At 57.6% G+C, this 25704-nt stretch overlaps 1 protein-coding gene across 3 annotated transcripts in view; it reads right to left on the bottom strand.

Annotated features, from left to right (window-relative positions):
- Window positions 1-844: 844 nt before the first annotated feature.
- The window catches only part of KLHL26 (kelch like family member 26), a 28415-nt gene continuing 3555 nt past the window's right edge, over window positions 845-25704 (bottom strand). For 2 of the 3 annotated variants that reach the window (XM_073803100.1, XM_073803102.1), the window contains exons 2-3: window positions 5855-6031; window positions 845-3664 (exon numbers count right to left, since the gene is read on the bottom strand). In XM_073803100.1, coding sequence (XP_073659201.1) covers window positions 2077-3664; window positions 5855-6031 — 1765 coding nt within the window. In that variant the 3' untranslated portion in view covers window positions 845-2076. Of the gene's footprint in view, window positions 3665-5854; window positions 6250-25704 lie in introns of all 3 variants that reach the window. The other variant, XM_073803101.1, reaches the window with a different exon arrangement.

Raw genomic sequence — 25704 nt, 5'->3', positions numbered from 1 at the left:
GCAGCACCTCCCCGCCCCCAGCTCCGCGCCGGCGCCCCTGCCAGCTCGTTGGGGACAAGATGTTCTGAGGTGTGAGCTGATCTGGGGGGACTTGCAGCTGGCAAAGGCTTCTCCCTTCCCCCCCACCCCAAAGGGGCCGTGCCTCCAGCAGGGAAGGGTTCTCTTTGGGGGAGCTCAGGTTGGGGGTGATGAGAAGGGGCTAGAATGTTCCAGTAAGTCCCTGAGGGCTGCTGTTTTTTCACTTCTATGCCCCTGGCAGTGTGGGCTCCTTACTGGTTCCCAACCAAGTTCTTATTTCCACCCTGCACCCCCATACACACACCCAGCCTCACCCCGGGCCCTGACGGCCACTGCACAGGAGCACCAGGCCTGTGGGTACGTTTTGAGGATGATCCCGGAAGCCCCATAGGGAAGCACAGTGACTTCATGCTTCCTTTAGGACCTGCCCTGCTCCTCCCCTATCACAGCCTCTGCGGAGGGGGGCTCCCCAGCTTCCCAACCTGGAGTCCCAGGACTGAGCAGATGGAGACAGAACCTGCCAGGGGCTGTGGGGCTGGCTGATGGCAGGGGGCCGGGTCACCAGGCGCAAGGAACCACCTGGAAAGAGTCTCTGGAAGGCTGCCTTGCCCCGGCTGGTTGCCCTCTGTCTTCCAGGCGCCGGGTGGAAGGACGTCCTAGCCTCCTTTCCTGTTGCCCCCAGGCCTCTGAGCCAAAGGCCGGCCCCACTTCCGGCCCCTCTGCAATGCTGGAAAAGGGCGAGGGGGGAGAGGAGCCCCCAAACACGCAAGGACACGAGGAATCTGCGACCCATCAAGCCCACAAGCTCAGCACTGGGCCCACTCCATCTTTTTACCATAACATTTTTATTAAATAAAAGGAAAGTATTAGGAGACAACGTCTGCTAAGGTATGAGGTTAATTATTTACATGGCGAGCGGGTCACAGAGACACGACATCAATCGTCCATTAGCAGCAGAAGAGACACTTTAAGTTGCCCCGAGGGTACAAATCCCATTTATAAGACAGTGGTGCTGGCCTCTTAAAAAAAAGCAGAAGAGAACAACAACAAAAAAAAATGGTTTTGAGGTTTAGACACCAAAGCAAATGTGGCTGGAGATGCCGCAAGGCCCTTGAAGGCAGAGGCCTCACAGCCCGCCTGACTTCCCACGCAGGGTGGGCACAGGCCTGCGGCATGTCAACCTGAACACAGGGTTGGGGGGAGCAGAGGGCTGGAAAGAGGGGGAGAAATAAAAAGCACGGGACAGGCCTGTGGAATGCAGATGCACTGTGAGATTCTGAAGCAGGCGTCCCCTTTCATTCATGGGACCGGGACAGGGATGAGGAGAGTCAGCCCGTTCTTATTAAGGCCCCACACATCACCCAGGGCCAAACGGGAAGGCCTGATGCCCGTAAGGACGGTCTCTGGGAGCTGGCTGTGTTGTTTTTCCTCCTGAAAGCGGATGACAGAACACCCTGAAGGTGCTAAGACCCAGGCCAGGAATAGAAATGAGTGCCGGCTCCCTCCTGCCCAGCAGCTCAGGCTTCTTGGGGAGGCGGAAACGTGCCCTTCTGGCCAACCCGAGCCAAGTACTTGCCAGCCGCTTCTCCTGCTCCTGGAGGTCCATATGTTAGAGACTTGGGGTATGTTTATTTTAAAAAGGACGCATGCAACTCATGGGGGTTGGGGGGAATTTGGGGATCAACCGGGAACGAGTTCGTATCTGCATTTCTCAGACCTCCAGGCAGGGGGAGGGGAGAGAAGTGGGGCAAAGCCACACCACGACGTCCCAAAGGAGACCTCGATTCCCGCCCGCCAGGCAGCCAGCGAGAACTGAAGGTGGGCGAGGAAACCACCTTGGGTGTGAGTTTGCTGCCACATCAGCCTTGTTGCTGGCAGCCTCCCCCACTGGGCACAGAGCCAGAATCTGCTTCAGGAAGGAAGGGGGGGGTGAGGAGGGTGCCTTATGCGAGACCAGCCCGCGGGGGTGGGGATTTGAAGTTCCCCGCCCAGACACGCACCCGCCAAGCCCCTCGCAGAAACAGCAGGCGGCCAGGCCAGGAACCGGGGTCTGGGGAGCTACCTCCTGGTCCTGGCCCGGGGCAGCAGGACAGGGGCACAGGCGATGCCGGCAAAGGACTCCGGGAAGTGCAGGTCGCGCTCCCACTCATCCGTCTCGGTGTTGTACACCTGCACGATGCCTGTCACGTTGTTGAGACGCCAGTTGTAGCCCCCAACGATGTAGATCTTCCTGTCCAGCAGGCAGCAGCCGGCCTCTGACTGTCCGGCCCGCATGGGGCTCACACTGGTCCACTGGTCCGTCTCGGGCACGTAGTACTCCACAGCCAGCACGTCGAAGCAGCGGTCAACGTGGTCCATGCGGCCACCGAGGGCGTAGATGCGGCCGCCAGCACCCACCATGGCGTGGAGCACTCGGGGCTCGCTCATGGGAGCCTTGAACTCCCACTGGTCGGCCTCGGGGTCGTAGCAGTGCAGGGCCTTCTTGTCCTCCACCGAAATGCCGTAGCCGCCCGAGATGTAGAGGCGGCCCCCAGACGAGGCACCCGCGTGGCCCCACGTGCGGCGCTTCAGTGAACAGGCGTAGCCCCACTCATTGCGCCGCGGGCAGTACCTCTCAACTGAGGCCAGGCTGCCGGCCCGGTTGCGGCCACCTGTGGCGTATACCATGCCGCACAGCACGTTCAACTGGAACTGGATTCGGCTCTCCTGCATGGCCTGCAGGCGCAGCCAGCGGTTCAGGTGGGGGTCGTAGCGGTAGCAGGAGTCCACGGCACCCTCGCCACTGCGGTACTGCAGGTGCTGACCCCCGGCCACGTACACGAAGTTGTCCAGCACGGCTACGCACGTGTGGCTGCAGCCCACCTCCATCTCCGTCAGCTCACGGAAGTGACGGGACCCCGGCTCGGGCAGCTGGTACACCTTGCTGCTGACCGAGCGGTCGCTGTCGGTGTAGGGCGTGCCACCAAAGGCAACCAGCGAGGGCACATCCGAGCGCACGGCTGTGCGCGGCGACTGCATCTCATGCTGCCGGAAGGGGAGCACCTGGTAGTTGAAGGCCTCCAGCAGGTACTGGCGGCACAGCACATCCTCCACCATGATGTCTAGCGTCTGCACGCTGTCCACCAGGTCTGAGGACCGCATGAGCGGGAAGCGGATGTGGCAGAGCACGTGGCTGGCGCGCAGCCGCCGGGCGGGGTCGTGCTGCAGCCAGCGGACGGCCACACGGAACAGGTCAATCTCGGCGCAGCTCTGCAGCCGGTTGCTCTTCAGGAAGAAGACGAGGCGCTCCAGCGGCAGGTGCAGGAAGTCCTCCTCCTCGGCAATCTGCAGGAAGTGCCGGAAGGTGAAGGTGTCCACCGATTCCTTGAGCGAGGCCAGGCTGAAGGTGGTGGCCATGTGGCCAATGTTGAGGCAGGTCTCCACGCTCATGGCGGCCTTGAGGAACTCCTCACACAGCTCCACCACGGGCAGCATCTGCAGGAACACGGCTGCACCCAGCACGTCCTGCACACAGTCCAGGTCCAGTGTCACCTCGGCACTGTAGGCAAAGTCGATGATGTGCTGCAGGCCGCGGGCCGACACGCCCTTCAGCTCAATAACGTCCTGGCTCGTCTCCCTCATGCCGCCCGTGAACATGGCCCTGAAGGTCAGAAACATAGCATGTGGGCTCGGGGCAGCCAAGGGGCACTGTGGCTGCCCGAGCATGGCCTGGCCCCAGGACACTGTGAGCAGGGCACGGCCGGCCAGGGGAAAGCAGGCTGGATGCTCATTAAAGACAGGCAAAAAGGAAAAGACTTTTAATCCACCCCTAGCCATGCATCTTCCTACAAGCAGCAACTCCCCACTCTGCCCCCCTACGTGGAGCCCTGCCTGGCCTCACCCAGAAGTGTGCGGTGCTGGGGCCCAGCTGCCTCAAAGGGCGGGGACCAGGGGCTGCTCGCTGCGGGGCTGGTGCGGCTGTGCAAGAGACGACCAAACCTTGGCTTTGGCTTTGGCTCTGGGGACAGGTCTCCAGCCCCACATTAACACCCAGCCCTGGACGACCACGCCGGCGGCAAGTTCAGGAGACAAGGCGGGGACCCCCAAGGGCACTAGGCACTGTGGTTCACAGAGCCCAGCCCCTCACGTGGGCAGCTGGCTCCACGTTCCCCAGCCTGGGTCACTGTCACATGGGTTGGGGAGGGGTGAGGGTGCCCAGTCAGAGTGCCCATCAGGGGGCGGTGCTAGGGTCCCTGCTATCTCCAGAGGCTTACGTGGTCAGGAAAGCCCCCTGAGAATGGCCCAAAGGAACACCAGCCCATCGTGAGACCCGCCCCCCAGCAGCAAGTAACCCCAGCTCTGTCAGCCGTGCTATCCTGCTCTGAGAAGCAGAGCTAATGTGAGCGCTGCTGAGAGACGTAGGCCCTGGGTCACAGCTCCCCATGGCCTCTGAGGGCCCCCCACCAGGAAGAGGGGTGAGAACCCCAGTGCCTGCTCAGGGTTCATGGCAGGTTCTAGAAGATGGCGTGTGCTCCAGCTTGGGGCAAGCTGGCATTTCATCATAATTATAACTACCATCAGCACACGCCTGTGACAGCCGTCTGAGGGGAGAGAACTTCCCGACATTGCCCGACAGATGTCCGTCCCCTAGTCGCACACCCAGTGGGCCCAGCTCAGGCCCCAGAGGAGGGACAGCTGAGCTTGGTGCTGCTGTGCGGCCACTGACTAACAACCCCCCAACCCTCCACCGCAGTGCTCTACCAGCCCCCTGGACCCTGCCCCTTCTTGTCCCCGCGAGTCCCGTCAGCCCATCGAAGGCAGAAGCAATCACGGTGACGGTGACGGGAGGGAGCATTGCCTTTTAAGGCCTCTCCAACTGCAGTGCCAGCGCAGAGGAGCCTTTAAAGGGCATTTCTGGCTGGGCCAGCCCGCCCGTCCCCAAATCCAGAATAAAAATAGAAGCGGCGCCCCAGATGGCTTGGCTGCTCCAACTCCCCAGAATGGCCCCTCTGAGCCCGTGGGGCGGGCAGCCAGGGGGCGCACCAGGCAAGGCACCCCAGCTGCGAGGAACATGCAGCCCAAGACGGGCACCTGGGATGGCAGGTGGGAACGCTTCGGCCACCCCTGGCAATGTGGGGCTGAAGAACCACCCCCAGGGCGGCACCCCAGCTCTCTCTGGTGTCAGGAGGAAGCTTGCCAGCTGGTCACTAAGGGAATGAGGGAGACTGTCCCCAGCCTGTGACAGCCCCCAGCTGATGAGAATGGCCCCCAGCCCTGCTCCGTGGGGCCCTCGCCCCGCTGCCCAGCCAGGCACAGGGAAGGAGCTTTCAGGAAAGGGCCTTTAGGGTAGAGAGACCTGTACACCCAGCAAGGCCTCACTCATCACGTGGGGCCTTGGACAGAACCTGGCGCACACAAGGGCGGCCGAGCAGGTGTCCCTCCCGTCCGTCAGCCTGAGCACAGGTGCCATGAGGGCAGAGCTCGTGCCTGTCTTATCCCTGCTAAATCCCCAAGGCCTAGAACAGCGCCTGGCACATGCAGGCATCACATAAAGCCTTCGAATGAAAACCTGACGGAGCCCTGCCACCTTCGCAGGGCAGAAGCTGCTCATCGGGCACCCACCTCTGTGCCCCAGGCATGCTCTGCTTGTCTGCTCAGTGTCCCCCACAAGTTTGAATAAGCAGCAAACCTGGAAAAACCTGCAGGCTTACTGGACTTCTCTCTAAACCCAAAGATGGGCTAACCCCAGCCATTCTCCCTCAGAGCCATCCCCGGCTAGATGCCCAGCCCTGAGATCTTCCCTCTTAGAAGGGCAGCACCCTCCACCCTGCCCCTGGGGGCCCACGCTCACCTGAAGTAGTCGCTGCAGGCGGCCAGGACCACCTTGTGCGCGTGAAAGGTCTCTTGGTTGATGGTGAGCACGACATCCAGGAGCTGGCCCTGGGCACGGAGGGCGGCGAGGCCCTGCAGGAGGCTGGTGCTGTGGCCCGGGGCTGAGAAGGTACACTTGAGGGCCCCGTTCTTGTCGGCCATGCTGGGGGAGAGCAGAGGTGGGCAGGTGGCTCACCGGCCTCAGGGCCGTCTGGTCCCTGGGCAGGCTTGGCAGGGCTCTGAAGCTGCCCCGGGTGGAGGCAAAATTGCCAGAACCAGCCCCAGAGAAGTGGAAACCAGGCCTGGGTCCCAATGGTGTCTGCCACCTGCCCACTGACTGGCCGTGACAGTGGATGCGCCTCTCCAGCCTCCATTTGCCGCCTGTGAAATGGGCGGGGTTTGATGCAGGACCTGCAGAGCCTCCCGCATCCCTTTTTTTTGTATTTGAGATGAGATTCACATAACATTCATCATTTTAAAGTATACAATTCAGTGGCATAAAATCCACTCACAATGTTATGCAACCATCACCTCTATCTAGTTCCAGAACATTTCAGCACTGTGAAAGAAGACCCACACCCATTACCAGTCACCCCCACAATCCCCCTCCCCCAGCCCCTGGCAACCACTAATCTGTCTCCTGTAACTATGGATTTGCCTGTTTTGATGTTTCATATAAATGGAATCATGCAACATGCGGTCTTTTGTATCTGGCTTCTTTCACTCAGCCTGATGCCTTCAAGGTTCATCCATGTTGTAGCGTGTGTCAACGCTTCATTCCTTTTTCTAGCTGAGTAATATTCCCCTGTGTGGACACACCATAATTCCTTTATCTGTTCACCCATCTATGAACCTTTGGGTTGCTTCCAACCTTCTCCTCTTTAAAAATTTATTTCATTAGCTTTCATTCTAAAATGACCTGTGCTGGGGCTTCCCTGGTGGTGCAGTGGTTAAGAATCTGCCTGCCGATGCAGGTTTGAGTCCTGGTCCGGGACGATCCGACATGCCAAGGAGCAACTAAGCCCACGTGCCACAACTGCTGAGCCCGCGCTCTAGAGCCCACGAGCCACAATACTGAAGCCCGCGCGCCTAGAGCCCGTGCTCCACAACAAGAGAAGCCACTGCAATGAGAAGCCCACGCACCGCAACGAAGAGTAGCCCCTGCTCGCCACAACTAGAGAAAGCCCGCGCACAGCCACAAAGACCCAACGCAGCCAAAAATAAATAATAGCAAATAAAACGTCCTGTGCCTACTGAGTGCTCGTTTTAAGGAACAGGACTCTCCATGTCACCTCACTGTCCCCTGTGCCCCAGTGAGCCATCCCCACGAGTAAGCCCCTCTTCTCTCCCCTGCAGGAGGCGGGGTGGGATTAGTTGCCAGCGCAGAGCTCCAGCACAGGTCTGAAGGAGGAACTTGAAACCTGCAGCCTCCCGGGTGGCACTAAGCCCCGGGGTTGGGGGTGCCACGGGCCAGCTTCTCACCGTGGGAGAGGGAGAGCCACCTCCAGCGGGTGCTGACCTTCAAGGTCCAGCCACTCTGACACCAGCCAGCATGCCTCTTGTGCCCTGTACCCCAGGGGAGGGCGGCCACACGACCATCAAGTCACCCTGGCCGTTTACGGAAGAATTCGGCCCTGGCTGCACTCGGTGGATGCCCAGTCGAGGGGAAACGCCTGTCAGTCCTACCTTTCAGGGACACGCTGAACAGGCTGTCCGCAGCCCCAGAGCTATAAGAGGACGCAGGAGGACTGAACCCGGGCCCAGGAAACAGTAGGTTGTGTGGGATCTTCCTGTCACCAACGTAAGGAAGCCATAAAACCAAGAATAACTGCCCTAAGATGGATTTACCTATGGGGGCAGTTAGCTGGGGATGCGACAAGTAAAACAGATTCCTGCACCTCAAAATGAGGATGCACAAGGCAAAGGTTGTCTTGGAATAAAAATAAAGTTTTGAAAAGGAGAGGGGTGGAACTAACCCAAATGCCCATCAGTGGATGAATGCATAAACAAAACATGGTATATGAATACAACAGAATATTACTCGGTCATAAAAAAAAGAATGAAACTGATTCATGCTACAACATGGAAGAAACTGGAAGACATCAGGCTGAGTGAAAGCCGCCAGACACGAAAGGCCACGTGTTACATGATTCCATTTATATGAAACGTCCAGAAATCCACAGAGACAGAAAGTAGATTAGTGGCTGGAGGAGGGGGGGTGTGGAGTGCCCGCCTGAGGGTACAGGATTCCCTTTGGGGTGATGAAAACGTTCTGGAACTAAACAGAGACGATAGTTGCACGACACTGTAAAAGCACTAAATGTCACTGAATTATATACTTTAAAATGGTGAATTTTAGGTTATATGACTTCCACCTCAAAACAATACAAAACTCAAGGACATCTGAGCCTTCTCAGGTCCTGGGCAAAACCCTGCCATGACCTCCAGGGCCTCACAGCATACAAGGTCCTCTGTGGCCCAGCCCCTATCACTCCCACTCGCTTCCCCTCATCCCCTACCACCCCCCAGCCCCTGTCCCCTTTGCTGTTTCATCTCGGAAAACTTTTGTAGAAATGCAGAGATAAATGAGTAGTTTAGGAGGCCCTAATACATCACTTCCTCCTCCAAACACAACAGAAGCGGGCAATGCCCATCAGCCTCCATGGGGTCAAGAGCCTTCCCAGGACTCTCTCAGCCCCCACACCCCACCCCAGGCAAAGGCCATCCTCCCCAGCCCTCTGCTCTCTCGCCATGGCCTCCGGCTCTCTGGAACTTGCTTTCCCATTCCTGGGACTGACGCCTGCCTCTGCCCACAAATGAGGGCCAGGAATGTGGGCACTGGTCTTTCCAAGAAAGCAGGAAGAGAAAGAAGGCTCCTCGACTCCTACTGCCCACCAGCTCCCAAAACACAACCAAGGGGTAAAAGAGCTGACGCCGGGCACAAGACACACAGTCGCTGCTGACGGGAGGTCCCCGGCTCGCACAGGCCGCCCCCATCAGCGGCCTTCTGCAGAGCCTAGGCAAAAGGGGTAAACCATCCAATGGGTAGAGGGGCTGCAGGGCCCTGGACACTGCCTGCAGGCCTGCGAGGTGCTCAGGGTTCCGAAGGTGTGGGGACATGGCGGGGGGACAGGGGACGTGGCAGGGGGACACCACCTGCGCTTAGCGGAAAACCATCCTGTCTCTGGGAGGCAGGAACACATGTGACTCAGAGCCCAGCGCTGTGGTCATCTGAGCTGGTGATACTGGGACGCCAGTGGTGTCGGTAGCCAGATCCTGGGTTTGTCCTGGAGGCTGGGTGTGCAGACCGTGGAGGGAGGGAAGGAAAGGGACCCAGGAGGACCCTGAGTCTCTAGCTTGGCTGAGTCGCCTCTCCCCACGAGGTGGAGGGGACGCCCACCTCACACGCCCCCCTCCTCTCCCAGGCAGGAAGCAGCCAGTGCTGCGGCATCCAGCCCATCCTTCCTGACTGGGTCACTGCTTGGATCCGAGTCTCTGCTCTTTTGGTTTCCCAAGAACCCCACCTGACCCATGTTCTGAAGATCACGAAGAGAATGTCATTGGACCCTCAGGATTCAGAAGGCCTCCAACTGTACCCACCCACTGGCCAGGGCTGCCCTCAGCCATACAGGCCCTGCCAGGACATCTCCAGGGACAGGGTGTTGCTGTGTCCTCTCGGCGACACCCTGTGACGGGCCTCTGGAGCGCCGAGCCAAAGTCACATCCCACATGAGCCTCCAAGGACCCTTGAGGTGCTCAGATCCATCCCCCCCTCCCCCCCTCTCCTCATGGGCTTTTTTGTCAGCCCCTTGTCTGTTTCTCATGGGTGGGAGGACACAGCATGAATGAGACAGAGCAGATCTGCCCTCGTCGGGTGCACAATCGGGAAATGGGGACCCGAAGTGGTCACATCATCCACAACTGGCTTCACATCGAAGCTGTGAATGTCCCGGGGGGAGGAGACAGGAGCTGGGAGCAGAGAGGTGCAGAGGCCAGAAAAAGTGGGGGTGTCCCCGGCTTCTCCTCCCAGCTCTGCCACCCCTGAGGTTAGACAGTGATGCCCAGCCTCTCCCTGGGAGCAGAGGGCTTGGCTGCATCCTGGGTGTTGGCCCTAAGGCCCGACTTCCACAAACGGCCGCCCCTGTGCAGAGCCACCTCCCCTCCCAAGACGGGCCCCCTCCTGCCTGGGGCCAGGTGCTCCACCTTCCCTGTGCAGCACAGTGGCCTGGGATCAGGGACGGCTGCTGTGACCCCTTGGAACCTCCCTCCCAGGAACAGGGTACAGAGAAGAGGTGTGTCTCAAACCAGGGGCCGTGTTAAGATGCAGACACAGACGTAGACTTGGCCAGTCTGGGTAGCCCCGGGGATGGCAGTGCTGTTCTCTGCAGATGTCACTCAGCACAGCAGGGGCTGCGGGGTGTGAGGAGGTGACACGCAGACAGCACCTGTGTGCCACTTTCATCACCAGGATCCCCTAGAGTCATCCAAGCCTGGAGCCTGGCCCTGAGCAGAGTGTCTGGAGGGTTGGGCCGGGACCCAAAGCCTGGGAGGTGAATCTTGGCCAGACCCACTCCGGAAAGACTGCCCGGGCTGCACCACGGCCCTTGCTGCTCCAGGCTCTGGCACCTGGTGTGAGGAGCAGAGGGCAGGATTCCAAGGCTGCCCTGCTATCTGCCAGCTGTGTGACTAAGGCACGTTCCCCGGTCCTCTGGGTCTTCATTTTCTCAGCTCTCAAATGGGGCAGGCAGAACTGCCCTGGTGGTCCAGTGGTTAAGACTCCACACTTCCACTGCAGGGGGCACGGGTTCGATCCCTGGTTGAGAAATAAGATCCCGCATGCTGCTCAGCGCGGCCAAAATTTTTTTAAACGGTGGGAAGGGGCAGGGAGGAGCAGATGTCACAGGGCTGCCATGAGGCTCCCCGGCCCCCATCACCTCCTGGGAAATGAGGGACCACAGACCCCCTACTTCCCCCAGCTTCACTTTGGGCTGGCAAAGTGGGGGGCTACATCCTGCCACCAACCATACAAGCCACTCGCATGCCTTTGAATGGGGCCAAGTGCTTGGGAACTTGAAGCTTGGAACCACCCACAGAGCACCAGCCCACGGCAGGTGTCAAGTGAGCCTGGCTGGCCTCTCTGTGGACACCTCACCTCACAGATTTGGTATATTCCCCCAACCCAGCATTTGACATTTTGCTTTTAGCTGGCCTCAGTTTTTTCTTAGAAGTTCCTCTGAAAGTGTGAGGCGAGCTGGGAGGATTTCCTGTGCTTCCTCTGAGCTCTGGGGACTGGCGTGCCTATGCATGTTTTCACCAGAAGAAAGATCTCCCACCAGAGGCAACTTCATCCCGGGGCTGCTTGGTCCCTGGACATATATTTACAGTGGTCCTCCATATATAAAGAGCACCAAGAAATCAATACAAAGCCAGCAATGTCACAGAAGGATGTGGGTTGACGGTTCCTAGGAAAGGAAGCACAGCTGGCTGGAGAGACCTAAGACTCAGCCTCGCTCACGATAAGGGTAGTGTGCTTGCCAAAGGACTGGCTTCACCCCTCAGGTGGGCAGAGTCATGGGGTGGGCCATCTGGCAGCAGATGCTCTTGTCCATTCCCAGCAGGAGTGCGAAGAGGGACAACTCCCAGGCAGGCAGTTTGGTAGACCTAGAAAAATTCTAAAGGTTCACATCCTTGACCTAGCAGGTCTACTTTTGGGATTTATCTGAGATATACTCGCATGTGCAAGTTGAGAGATGTGTGAGGATATTTACCAAATACCATTTCTGGGGGCTGAAGATGGGAAACAAGCTAAACACCCTTTAAGGAGGTACAAAGGGCTGCCCTCCAGCAGAGCACGGAGGCCGTGCATACTCTGAGCGTTAAAACGCTCCTCTGCTGGAGTTAGGACACCCCGGCCCAGGAAGCCCTACAAAGCCCATAGCACTTCTGCTTACAGGGTGTGGAGCCCAAGTTGCACCAAGGGGGTAGGAAAGAGCCCCTTTCTGCACGCCTCATGCTGTCCCAGGCGCTCCTCCTCGTGCCCCCAGCAAGGCTCATGGTACCTCACAAGGCTGGTTTCCTCCTCCCATCTCACCGGTGGGACAACTGTCTCTGAAGCCCCCACCGCTACCCCACACACACCTCACAGCCTCTGGGGAACTCAGGGAAGGAGGGAGGAAGCCGGCAGGGGCCAGAGTCCCCAGCCTGGACAGAGAAGCAGGCTTGGCTGGGCGGAGGTGGGCAGGAGGAAGAGGGAGGGCCAGGGCCTGGGACCGATGACTAAGGGAAGGACCCATTACTCAGGCCGGCCCAGACAGGGGGCGGCTGGCGAGGCGGGGCCCCGGGCCCCCAGGAAGGCGGCAGCGGCAGCCCTTGAGCTAGTCCGAGTCTCCAGACGGCCACCCAAGCCACGGTCACCCGCGCTGAGTCATCGGAGCCAATGCGTCAGCAGCCGGGTCAGGGCGTCTCTGGAGGCCACTCACTGCCTCCCCAGCTGCACCCTCAGCCTGGGCCTGGCCTCTGACCATGTGCCCCCTGACCCCAACCCCCGTGCTGTGTCTCTCTACCACGGTCATCAGGCACCCCCAGCCATGTGCAGTCCCGTGCTGAACAAGGGAAACAGCTGTTGCCTCCCTCTGGATGTCCCTGCACGGGAGCTGACAGCCAGTGGGACTAGGTGGGGTAAATGCCCACCTGTGGCAGGATCCCCACAACCTCCAGGCGTCCCCAGCCTTCTGAGCCCATTGCCCATGCTGTCGCTGGATCCTTGCTGGCGCCCCCTGTGTGGGCTCCTTCCTGCCCCCCATTCTTCATGGGGTCACCCCCCAAATATACCACCCCCCAAATATCCTTGCCTCAGGGCCTGCTTCGAGGGGACCCAAGGCAGGATGGCCTAGTGAGGGACAGCCACAGGAGGTGCAGAGCCACACCAAAAGTGACAGAGCCCCGCGACGGCGGTAGGGGCTGCCTTGGGAGCAGCACTTGGCGGGGAGGGCGCTCCCCTCCTCCTGCCCTCGCCCGGCTGCTGGCCCTGGTCTCCACGGTCGGTTTCCCAAGCCCACAGGAGAGATATGAAGCCCCGGAAAGTTTTTTTCACTGGAATGTCCAAAAAAAAAAAAAAAAAAAAATGGGAAAAGGCAAGACCAAGAAAGAATTTCATGGAAACATTTCTTTGGGGTTTTGTAAACTCCTTTCCCACCCCCACGTGGAGCCCAAAGCTCAGGCCAGAACAGAGTCTGACGGTATTGCCCCTTTAACATACTGTTCTTACATGCAAATTCCCTCACTTCCCCTCAAAACAGAGAGCACTTCCACTTTCAAAGCCAATTTTGGTTTTATTGTCCATGTGGCTCGATGGAGCACAGCAGCGCAGTGCAGCTGGTTGGCTCACACCCCAGCTGATGCAGTACCAGGGAGCTCCAGGCCATTCCACCTTAGGGTCCTGGGTGCATCAGCAGGGAAGACGCTGCACTTGGGCTGACAAAGGGAGATAGAGACCCAGAGAGGGGGAGAGAGACCCAGAGAGAGAGAAAGAGACCCAGAGAAGGGGGACAGAGACCCAGAGAGAGGGGGACAGAGACGGGGTGGGGGGGGAGACAGAGGTTGGGGGATGGGGATGGGGCTCTCTAGCTGCAGATGGAGAAGCGCCGGCAGCCCACTGGTCCTCCTATCCAGCCACACTGGAAGCTTCTCTGGCTTCCCCTTCCTGCCCGCCTCAGACCCTTCACAAAGCAGGCTCACTGACAGAGCACATGCTGGGCACAGCCCTTCACGAAGAACTTCATGAATCCCTGGCCAGCCCAAGAGGTCAGTGCAGCAAGTGTCCCTTTCAAGATGGAGAAACTGGACTTCCCTGGTGGTGCAGTGGTTAAGAATCCGCCTGCCAATGCAGGGGACATGGGTTCGATTCCCTGGTCCGGGAAGATCCCACATGCCGCAGAGCAACTAAGCCTGTGCACCAGAACTACTGAGCCTGCGCTCTAGAGCCCGCGAGCCACAACTACTGAGCCCACGTGCCACAGCTACTGAAGCCCGCACGCCTAGAGCCCGTGCTCTGCAACAAGAGAAGCCACCACAATGAGAAGCCTGCACGCCACAATGAAGAGTAGCCCCTGCTCACCCCAACTAGAGAAAGGCTGCACAGCAACGATGACCCAAGGCAGCCAAAAATAAATAAATAGATTTATTTTTTTAAAAAGATGGAGAAACTGAGGCCCAGTATGGCCCCCCCCTCCATGGCTGCAGGCAGCTCCAGTACTGGCTCCTGCTTCCCGCTCTACTACAGCCTGCTGACTCTGCCAAGGCCACTGCTCTGCCTTCCAGGCACGCAGCTCCATGGATCAAAGGTGCGTCTGAACCAAGGTCCCACATGTCCCACAAAGGCAGACACCCCAAGCCACTGTTGCTGTGGTTACCACAGTATTTCACAGCTCTGGGTACTATGCTCCCAGCCCAAAGGATGGAGTCACCACGTTTTGGCACCTGGCAGTAGCCCTTAAATGCTCCGGCTGGCCAGCAGCCCCCATGCTCACGTCAGCACGCTCTCCCCTGGGGCTGCTCACCCCAGGCCGGCTCCGCCCTCCTCACCCCCAGACAGCCGCAGCCCCACGATAAGGGGCAGCTCCTTCTGAGATGCCTGCAGTCCTCTCGCAGGGCTTGATCCCCGGGCACGCTGGGGAGCAGATGAAAGAGCAGGGCTCCAATGTGGACAAGTGTGGAACCCAGGAGCAGATGAAGGTCCTCAGAGCAGTGTCCCAGCAGGCCTGGAGGCCAAACCACTGAGAGAGACTGGGGGGCACAGAGACCCAGAGAGAGAGAGAGAAAGAAGAACATCTGGCCAGGGCTCCAGATCCCATGTGCCCCTGAGCCTGGGCTCTTTCCACAGCATCAGCTGAATTGTTTATTTCTCCCTCCTGGTCATCATACTGGTTACTTCCTACATCTTCTGCGATAATTTAAATCAGGATGCCCAGTGCCAAGGTGGATCTGCGCACCCCAAGCCAGGCCGCCAGGCAGGGACAGAGCTTCATCCACTCCTTCCCACCTGCTCTGCCTCATCCAAGAGCTGGGCCGTGGACACGTCTAGGGCCCACTGCGAGCCCACCCTGGGAGCACGTCGCCCACAGAGATGCTCTCCCTGAGCCCTGCAAAGGGGCGCCAGGCCACGGTTGCCAACCTCATCTTCAGAGCATCACCAGGCAGGGCCACCTCCCACACGTATGTCTTTGGCTCCTGCCTGTCTGTGCCTGCAGTGCAGTGACAGGGTGATGGAAGAGAGGCGGTGCTGGGTGCTGGGGAGTACCGGCAGGAGGGAACCATGCAACCTGCCGGCACCCGGGACTGGTGGCTCCTGAGAACCCCCACATGACAGCCAGGGAGGTTGAGGGTCCAGAGGGTGGTAGGGAAGGCAGACAGGTTCTAGAACCCACGTCCACCTCAAAAGAACCATCATGACTCCTCCCAAGGACCCAGAGAGGTGACAGGAGCAAATTCCTAGGGGCTGGGAGTAGAGGCAGGGGTGTGCCTGGCCCCACAAGTCACCAGCCTCACAATGAGACCCCACCAGCCATCCCCAAAGCCTGGCTGGGATCCTGAGCCTGGCGCCAGACAGCCTCACTCAGTGCTGGTTCCACTCAAGGCAAGTGGAACCACCCGGTCAGCTCCGTCATCCCGCCCTTCTGAGACAGGGACAAACCGCGTGGATTCCCCCACTCCCACAATACTCACTGGGTTACAGCCAAGAACTCTACAGGTATGGCCCACCCTCCCACAAGCAGAAGGCAACAATGACATCAAACTCCATCACTCTCCTGCCTAAGCCCCCTGTGGCTCTCCCACAGTTTTGCTCCTCAGGGGCCACGGTGAGCCCAGTGCCCCTGAAGCCCAGCTGTGACGTCTTGCCCAGGCTCTCTGCCCTCACCCCAGCCTCTGACTGGTGCCCCAGGGAGCCCAGGACGTAGGGATCTGGCCACTGCTGATGGACGAGAGGACCCTGTAGGCAGCACTTCCCCAGTCCCAGACCTGCCCAACTCCAGCAACTTCTCAAGGCTAGGAAGATGGAAGGCGGACACCCAGACCCTCCTTCCCTCATCAGCAAGCTCTCTGCCTCCACATACCCCCACCCCTCCCCATCCTGGCAAGCGAGCACCCACTCCATGCAAGACTGTGGGCCCGGGGCAGTGCCAACCTGGTTCCCAGCTCGTCTCTCAGTGGGCAGCCTGGAGAGGGGTATACCACTATCGTCACCATCTTACAGATAGGGACATTGAGGCACAGAGAGGTTCAGGCACCCACCCAAGGCCACACAGCACGTAAGAGGCCTGGCCAGTGTTGGTCTCTCTGTAGCCCCAGGTGGATGGGCCCCCTGATCACCTCCATGATGCAGACGGGGAGACTGAGGCTGGGAGAGCTGAGACCACTCACCAGGAAGGCCAAGCCAGGAGGTGGACGTGGAGCTGGACAGTAAGTAGGGCAGGATGTGGCTCCTCAGTGGCAGCCAGGGCAAGGGTGTGGACTATCCCACTAACCCTCCAGCTGTTATGAGGGAGGTAACCCCATTCTGCCAGGTCACAGTGGGAAAGCCCCACCCAGGCCTCACACCTCTCTGACCCCAACCCAGCTCTAGTTGTCTTGCCTGCCCATCGCTCCATCTGGTAAACCATCCATCTGTTTCCAACCTGTCTCCTCGAAGCTGCAACAGGAGACTCACCAAGCAGGGAAGGGTGGGTTCTGTCTCCTGCTGTGTTCCGGCACCTGGCACCATGCCCAGCACGTGCTCAGAGCTCAGTCACACTTGTTGATTAAATGGCTGGATGGCTGAGTGGGTGGGTGGATGAGTGGATGGATAGATGGGTAGATGGATGATGGATGGATGGACAATGGGTGATAGGGTAGATGAACAGATGAATAGACAGATGGGACAGATGGATGGATGGTTGGACGGAAGGATGGGTAGATGGATAGACGGATGGAAGGATGGATGGATGGATGGATAGGATGGGTGAGGTGGCAGGTGGCTGGCTGCTAGGTGGCAGCAGTGGCTGGCGCCTGACTCCTATCTCTGCTTGTTGCAGGTATCTGCTGCATATATCTGCTCTGTTACCCCCTCCATGGAACCTCCTGGTCCAAGTCCTGGGACTAGGTATGTTATCCTTTGACTGGGCTCAACCAGGAAGCCCTCGGCAGGCTCCTCTCTGGGATGTCTGGCCTCCACACTGTACTCATGCTATTCCCCGTGTTGAAGGGCCAACTCTTTCTGCCCCCCACCTCCACCCCTCCTCCCTATGCTGCACTCTCAAGCCCACTAGCTCTTCCACGCTCCTCTATCACTTTCCCTTCCAAGCCTTCTCGAACTAGAAGGTCTCCCCCATGACCTCCCTTGCCTTCATGGACCAGCCAGGGTTCCCCACAGCCTCCGTGACCCCTCAAAGCCCAGCCAGGGCCCCAATGCCAGGGGCAGAAAGGGCTACTACTAAGCAGGTCTCAGGCTGAAGCTTCGCCTGTTTTGTTCCCACCCACTGACAAGAGGCTGACCCCAGTAAGAGCCCATCCCCCCACATTATCCCTGCTGCACTGGGCTTGGAGATGGGGCCACTTGAATGAGCAAAACCCCTTCACTCTACAAATTAGGCAAGTAGGCATATGACTGCATGGCCCCAGAACACCCCTCGGAAACCCTGTGAGAATCCAGCACTGCAAATGCCAGCATTTCAGGACCCAGCCCAGCTGCCTCCCCTGGCAGGGCAGGTATTGAGGCTCTGAAAGGGACAGTTCCACCAAATGGCATGTGCTCATGCCCAGTGGTGCCAGGCCATTTGCAGGCAGACACAGTATGGGTATGGCGCAGCAAGGACCTTCCAACAGCAGCACAAACTCAGGCATCAAGAGGGTCCTCTCACGAACATCTTCATTTTAGGGGGTGCCAACATCCCTTCCTTCTTCTGTTAAGGGCCCCCTGTTTTCCTCAGGGAACCTCCTTCACTCTCAGCCCCAGTGGTAAGGATCAGGAGACGCACCCCTGGGCTGAAAAGGGAGAATTCATAACCCAGCCTGGCCAACCAGAGCCTCCCAGGCCCGCAGCCATGCTGACTGAGCCCAGGATAGGCAGTGTGACCCATCTGACCCAACCAAAACCTTCCCTGGGACTTTTGCTGGAGCCACCAGGATGGAAACTTGCCTTCCCCCTAGGGTTGCTGGGATGATGGAGAGCAAGGTGAGGTTGCCTTGCCCAGCCAAGAGCTAAGAGACGCGAGTCACAGGTTCCAGAGGAATCATCTGAGCTCTGAATTTAATGAATATAAAAACTGGAATTCTCCCTGAACTTGTTTTTTATGTGAACGATAAACTTTTATTTTTTAACTGATGGCAGTGAGTTGAGTTGAGTTTCTGGCTCTCGTAACCAAAAGGGGCCTTCAATGTCAGAAGCCTCTGATCTGGGGCTCGAATTCCGGACGAGCCTCTGGAAAAACCACTGTGGAGTTAATACTTCTCCAGCTACCACCTCTCCCTGCAATGCACACTGGCTTCCTACCCTGGGAATGGGGACAAGGAAGCCTCACTGGTTGATCTGCAGGTGAGTGAGTGGTGACCAGACCCAGCCCGAGCCCCGCCCGCCCGTAAAGAGACAGCCCAGCCACCTCCCTGTGAAAGGTCAGCAAGCTACCCATGCCCCCTACTGTGAAAGTTCAGCAACTCTAAATGCTAAAATGCTGGAAGCACGCCTAAGGCTGGAGCCGCAGGGCAGCCCAATGCCATCAGCCTTGGCAAGGAAAACACCACCCAGAGTTTCTGCAAGTGACTCACGTGGAGCATAAACATTTGTGTGTTCCCAGCCTCCCTGCCTTACAGCCCACGGGCTGCCATTACCCCTTGCACAACTGAGGTGGGTAGAAAAGAGAGAGAGCAAGAGAAGCCCTCCTAGGATCGAACAGACTTCACCAAGCCAGCACACAGTTATGACTTTAACTGTAGTCCTGGAAGTTTTCCAAGTTGAGGCTGCCTCGGGGGTCTGCAGCAGGGCTCCCCTACATGACTGTTGCTTCACGGGCATTTTGGCACCACCACCCCCCAAACCCTCCCTCAGGAGAATGTCCCACTCTCAGCTACAGTCATGGAAGATTCCGGGTGATCACGTCTCCCTGCTGCTGCTTCCTCCCGCAGACTGCTTCAAATTCTAACATCCCTTTGAGAGGCGAGCTGTCCGGATATCCAGCCCAGCCCAGCCCAGCCCAGCCCAGCCCAGCCCAGCCCGCTTCTGCTAGGATCCTGTCTTTGACCCCTGTGGAATTTTGCAGTTGTGGCGTCAGAAAACGTCTTCGGCCTCGATCCTTGATCCTCGGGTGACCCCCTCTTGAGGCCTTTAAAAGCCCAAAGGTCCACCCCTCAAGATTTCCTCCAGGCTGAGCGTGTTCAATTCCGGAAGCTGCTTCCCTCATAGGAAAGGTCTGCGATTCCCCAAAGGTGCCGGTTACTTCCTCCCGAATCACAATATTTTCAGTATGCGGCGAGGTGGTCTGCGGGAAGAGCTCAGCAGCGGGGCTGCTCGGCGAGGGGTCTGAAATCACGCTGGATGCGCCCCAAAACCCACTCCGCCAAGGAATGTTAGGGAAACGCTCTCATAGCCATGGGGGATGAGTTCTGTGAATCCTGAGCAGCCCTCTCTGAAGGGAAACGGGAAAGGGGCGGGGAGGAGGAAGGGACTGGAGACTCGGGGTTAACAAGTGTTAAGAGCCCGTCTGCACAGCTGCGGAGCGGCTACCACAGGAGGAGGGCGGGTCGGCCCGGTGGGGACCCAGCGGGCCCCAGCCCCCACTTCCCCCGGCAGGCAGCTGGACAGGGAGTGCGGCTGGCCCTTTCCCCGTCTTCAACACGGCGCTAAGATCCTGTCCGTGAACTAAATGGAGCTCGTGCAAAAGGGTGCTGCTCACACTGGCTTCTCTCTAACGGGGCTGATTCACTGACAACACACCTGTGAGTCTCTGTTTCTCTACCCGGACCCTGCCATTAACAAAAATCAGAAGAAGAATAGTGACCCTTGCTCGGCTGGCCATGGAGGGCCGTTCCAGAAGCCTCCCAGTCAGGCCAGCTCCCCCTGCAAATCCATCGTAGATTTTATGTAGAATATCCGCTAGACTGTATCAGAGCCTCCACAGTGAAGCCCTGCCTGCGGGGAGCACACATTCTAGGGGACACAGATCCTTAAGAACACAGAATGGACCATGAGCCTGGGGCAGAGGACGAAGAGGGGCAGATGGGGGGAGTCATGGTGGACAGAGTGGCCAGGCCCCAAGGAGGCAACACAGGAGTTGTGCAAAGCTCTGGGACAGGTCACCCCAGCCGAGGGAGGGTGAGCCCACGAGGCCCAGGAGGGGCACCAGCCTGCTGTTGGAGATGTGGGCTGTGGAAGCATGGGGGCCCGTAGGCGGGCAGGGCCTCGCCGTGGGGGCCAAGGGGATCATGTGGAGAAGTGAATTTTGTTCTGAGACTGTTCTGAGTGAGGAAGCCCCCGGCAGGTGTCAGGCAAGGGACGGCCTGGTCTGATACCTGCCTTGGGAGGGTCCCGCCAACTGGAGGTGGGGGGACAGCAGCCAGGAGGGCAAGAATCGATGGCAGCTCAGAGCCAGGATGAGGTGGAAGTGGAAGAAGGGGCCGGATGGGGATGTGGCTCAAAGGTGGAAGCAACACAATGTGCCAACAGATTAAAGGAAAAGAGAGCAAATAAGTGTGCACGTGGTGAGTGCTCTCAAGGAGGTCAGAGAGGAGAGGCAGGAATTGAACTGGGAAGGACCACGTCCTGGTTGTTAGAAGACCAGGGACCCTCGAGCAAGGACAGGCACGAGGACTTTCCAGAACAGAGGGAGGACTTTAAGCCCTCCAGGCCAGGTGTCCATTTTTGCTCCCTGTCCCCACTGGATGATCTCGGGCAGCAGAGCCTCTCAAGCCAAGTGGGGCCTCATCCTCCTGCCTGACGCGTCCTCCACCAGCACTCACTCTTTGGTCCACGGCAGAAACCTGAGAGCTGGTGACTCCCAACCTGGCTGCCACCATGGGTCAGCATGTCACACAAGTTCAACCTTGTATCTTCCCCAAACCCATGCCCACCTCACCATCTCCACGCGCCCCCCTCAGCCCAGGCCCCCTCATCTCCTGCCAGAGGGATCCTTCCAAAACACGAATTTGACCCAGGTGCCCCCTCACCCAAACCCTGCACCAGCCCCCAGTCTCCCCACTCCTCCCTCTCACCCTCTCTAGCTCCTCTCTGCCCTCCGGACCCCTAAAAAGCCAGGCTCCTCCCCCTCCAGAACCTGCACACGCCACTTGCCTGTACCCAGAAAACAGGCCACCTCCCGAGACTCCCTTCCCCCAAGCTGATGGCACTAACCTTTAGGCTCTGCTCAACCTCATTTGTAAGGAGACTCTCAGAACCTTCCGGAGAAGGCAGGAACCTCCAACTCAGCCTCGGGACATTTTATGGCAACCGTGGGGAAATGACAGCCCAACTGCTTCACATGCTGCCACATAAGGGTCCCACACAGGCAGAGCCCCTCTGTCTGGGTGTCCAGGGGCCCATATGCCCAACACCAAGCACAGCGGCAGGCACACAGGAGGCATGTGACCATCGACAATCGCCAGGGGAAGAGAAGGGTGTCAAATGAGTCCCATCCACAAGAGGAAGGAGCTGGGGATGCCGAGAAGTCACCCTCCCTCCTCCCCCTTCTCCAGGGCCTTCAACCCTAAGTCTGAAACATGCCCCAAGACCAAAGGGCAGGAGTGCAGAGAAGCCCCACTTTTAAAGTGTCTGGGGGGGAGGCAGGCGCAAACCTCCAACCTGGCCCCTCTGAGCTCTCGCGTGAGGATCGGCAATAAAAAATAACCGGTTAAGGAAAGTGGGATGACACACTACGTCTACTCCCTAGAGATGGCGCAATGATAGCAGAGGCTAATAACGCCTTTCTACCCCGACAAGAAGGCCATCCCCGAGGGGTCACAGCTACCGGATGGAAGTGGTTCAGCTATGAGACAATCAGGCTGCACAATTCAGGGCGAAGTGTGCAGTTTTCAGAGCAATTTCACATCCTGAGCTCAAGGGACCCTACCAGTGAGGTGGTGAGGAATGGGGCGCCTCACTCCCAGAGAAGGAGCTGGGCTGCGTGACCCAGCCCCCCAGAGCACCTCTGCCCAGCACTCTCTCCAGCTTACCCCAGACTCAACTGCCCCACCCCAATACTCTGCCAAGACCCACCAGCTCATGCTCTACACTCTGTTCCTAGGTGCCAGGTTCACATGGCAGCATCTGTCCTCTCAATGCTGCAGAAGCAGCTCAGACTTGACATGTTCCATTCTCCCACTGGCCCTGCCACTGTCCCTCTCATGGCCACCAAGTTATGATACTACCATCCTCCAAACTGCTCAAGCCAACAACCACAGAATGAATGCTTGTATCCCCCCAAAATTCAAACATTGAGACCTATTCCCTAATGTGATGGTATTAGAGGGCAGGGCCCTCGGGAGGTGATTAGGTCATGAGGATGGGGCCCTCATGAATGGAATTAGTGCCCTTATAAAAGAGACCCCAGAGAGCTCCCTAGACCCAACCACTATTTGAGGACTCAGCAAGGAGGCTGTGTCTATGAACCAGGAAGTGGCCTCTCCAGACACCAAATCTGTCGGCACCTTGACTTTGGACTTCTCAACCTCCAGAACTTCAAGAACTAAATTTCTGCCGTTTATAAGCCACCCAGTCTATGGTATTCTGTTACGGCAGCCCAAACAGACTAAGATACCAACTTTCTCCTCCCAACCTGCCACATTGGCTCGTTAGCAAGACCTGCCAAACACCCCATGATCCCTTCTTGGTCCATGCAGGCACAGCGGACAGAATGCTAACAGCTTCAGGACTGCAGGGCAACATTGCCACTGCCACACACACACACACAGTGCAACATGCTGGGCGCCCTCTGAGCATACCTTCACCCTAGTTTGCTTCTTCCCAGCTACCCTGCCCAGTGGGTCCGGGGTCCCACTTCCCGGATGAAGACTAACACACAGAGGGTTGCAGATGTGCCCAAGGCATGCAACAAGCATGTGGGTCTGATGAGGTGCCTGATGTCACCAGATCTCCCAGAATTCCTAGGAGGAGTTGAGTTCCTGTCTCTGAAGGGTCAAATTCCTGTCTCTCCCTCTCAGCTGAAGAGAGGATGAGGCCAAAGGAACAAGAATCATCTCAGAAGGCCAAATCATTGCCCAGTCTTTCACACAGGGGTTGGGGGGCTGGACTCTTCCAGAGCCTCAGGGATTAGTGGAGACAATCTAGGGTGCAGCCAGAGAGGGCTTGTTAAGAAAGTTTAAACAAGCAAAGGCCACCAAGCCAGGAGCAGACGCCTCAGCTGAACTGTGCCAAACCCACTCACACTGTGTCCCAGTCACGACTTCTCAGAGAAACACCTGTGACCGGCGTGGCCCTCACCCAGATACTCCTGCCTCGCCCCACAAGAAGCAGTGTGAATCAATGAGACTGGGCCCCATCCAGACACCTTTAGGAAAGATGGGCAGTGAAGCGAGGATGCCAAAGGCCCAATGTCTGAAGAAACTTCGTGGCGAGAAGGTTCCTCCAGAACTAGGCAGGCCAGGTACCTCACAGCGATGGAATTTTAGCTGGGGAGGTGTGACTCCTGGGAGAGTTCCTCCACCCCCTCACAACACACTGTAAACCTCCTCTCTCTCCAGAAGCCTGGACCCCCTCAAGGGCCTGAGGTGGAGCTGAGAGGGGGCCTGCTGCAGAACAAGTTTCTTTTGTGTGAGTGAGCCTGCAGTTAGGACCCCACCTCCCCTCAGCAAGCGCCCAGCCAAGGCAGCCATGCTCTGTCCATCCCAGAGGTTCGGCTTGGTCATTAACGACCATCTCTACTAGGCAACGGGTTTTTTGTTGATCCCTCGAGATAGGAAGGAAGGAGAATAAGCTTTTCTCTTTCTTTTTTCCCCCTTGGTTGCAGAAAAGTGAAGTTGGAACAAACAAGTTATGTAATGCTGGGGGCGGCTGGGGGAACGCAGTCCCTCCTAAGGACAGTTTTTCGAGTTGTGGGACCGCTGGAAGGGCCAAGGGGAAGACAGGAACCGCCCCCACCCCTGGCCAAATGACAAAACCCTTCATGGGACAAAAAGGCAGATGCAGGCACCACCTGGAAGGCTGGAAAACCAGACTCACAGACAGGGCCAGCCTCCCCCCATCCCTGGCAGGCCCACAAGTCTCCGCGAGAAGGCAAGGGACAGACCTGACCACCTAGAAGGACGTCCTACCAGCCAGACTACAAGCCCTAGAGAGCTTTTCCACACTCCATTCATCCATCCCTCCCTCCCAGCCATATTTCCTTTTTTTTTTTTTTTTTTGGCTGCTCCAGGTCTTAGTTGCAGCTTGTAGACTTCTTAGTTGTGGCATGCGGATTTCTTAGCTGCAGCATGCGGACTCTTAGTTGTGGCGTGCATGCAGGATCTAGTTCCCCAACCAAGGATCAAAACCGGGCCCCTGCATTGGTACCGCAGAGTCTTACCCACTGGACCGACCACCAGGGAAGTCCCCCAGCCATATTTCTTGAACACTTCTTTCCTCTGGGCTGCCCGTGCTCCAGGCATACAAGACCAAGACTACACGAGACAGACATGCTCTCTACCTTCAAGGTACTTCCACTAATAAACACACCAAGTAGTGTTGGGTGGTGACTGCATGTTCAACATGTTCACACAACAGCCATAGGACCCAGCAATTCTGCTCCTGGTATATACCCCTAAGAACTGAACCCAGGTGTTCAGACAAAAACTTGTACATGCATGTTTATCGCAGCATTACCCAAAACAGCCAAAAGGTAGAACCAACCTAAATGTCCTTCAGCTGGTGAACGAATAAACAAAACGTGCTATGTCCACACAATGGAATGTTATGCAGCCATAAAAAGAAATGAAGTACTGACACACATTACATTGTGGATGAACCTCGCAAACATTAATATGGAGTGAAAGAAGCCAGACACTGAAGGTCACATATGGTACGATTCTATTTATAAAACAGGTAAATTTACGGAATTCCCTGGCGGGCCAGTGGTTAAGACTCTGTGCTTCCACTGCAGGGGCATGGGTTCCATCCCTGGTCGGGGAACTAATACCTTGCATAGTCGCGTGGTGAGGCCAAAAAAAAAAAAAAGGTAAATTTATAGAGACAGAAAGTAGATGAGTAGGGACTTGCCTGGTGGTGCAGTGGTTAAGAATCCACCTGCCAATGCAAGGGACACGGGTTTGAGCCCTGGCCTGGGAAGATCCACATGCCGCAGAGCAACTAAGCCCGTGCGCCACAACTACTGAGCCTGCGCTCTAGAGCCTGCGAGCCACAATTACTGAGCCCGCGTGTCACAGCTACTGAAGCCCACGTGCCTACAGCCAGTGCTCCGCAACAAGAGAAGCCACCGCAATGAGAAGCCTGCACACAGCAACAAAGAGTAGCCCCCGCTCACCGCAACTAGAGAAAGCCTGCGTGCAGCAACGAAGACTCAACGCAGTCAAAAATAAATGAATTAATTTTTTAAAAAAAGACAAACCGGGCTTCCCTCGTGGCGCAGTGGTTGAGAGTCCGCCTGCCGATGCAGGGGACACGGGTTCGTGCCCCGGTCCGGGAGGATCCCACATGCCGCGGAGCGGCTGGGCCCGTGAGCCATGGCCGCTGAGCCTGCGCGTCCGGAGCCTGTGCTCCGCAACGGGAGAGGCCACAACAGTGAGAGGCCCACGTACGGCAAGAACAAAAAACAAAAACAAAACAAAACAAACAAAAAAAAAAAGACAAACCAAGTAAAAAAT

Source organism: Tursiops truncatus, chromosome 3 (genome assembly GCF_011762595.2).
Source record: "Tursiops truncatus isolate mTurTru1 chromosome 3, mTurTru1.mat.Y, whole genome shotgun sequence".
NCBI classification, from domain to species: domain Eukaryota; kingdom Metazoa; phylum Chordata; class Mammalia; order Artiodactyla; family Delphinidae; genus Tursiops; species Tursiops truncatus.
This window is presented reverse-complemented; position numbering and strand designations above follow the sequence as displayed.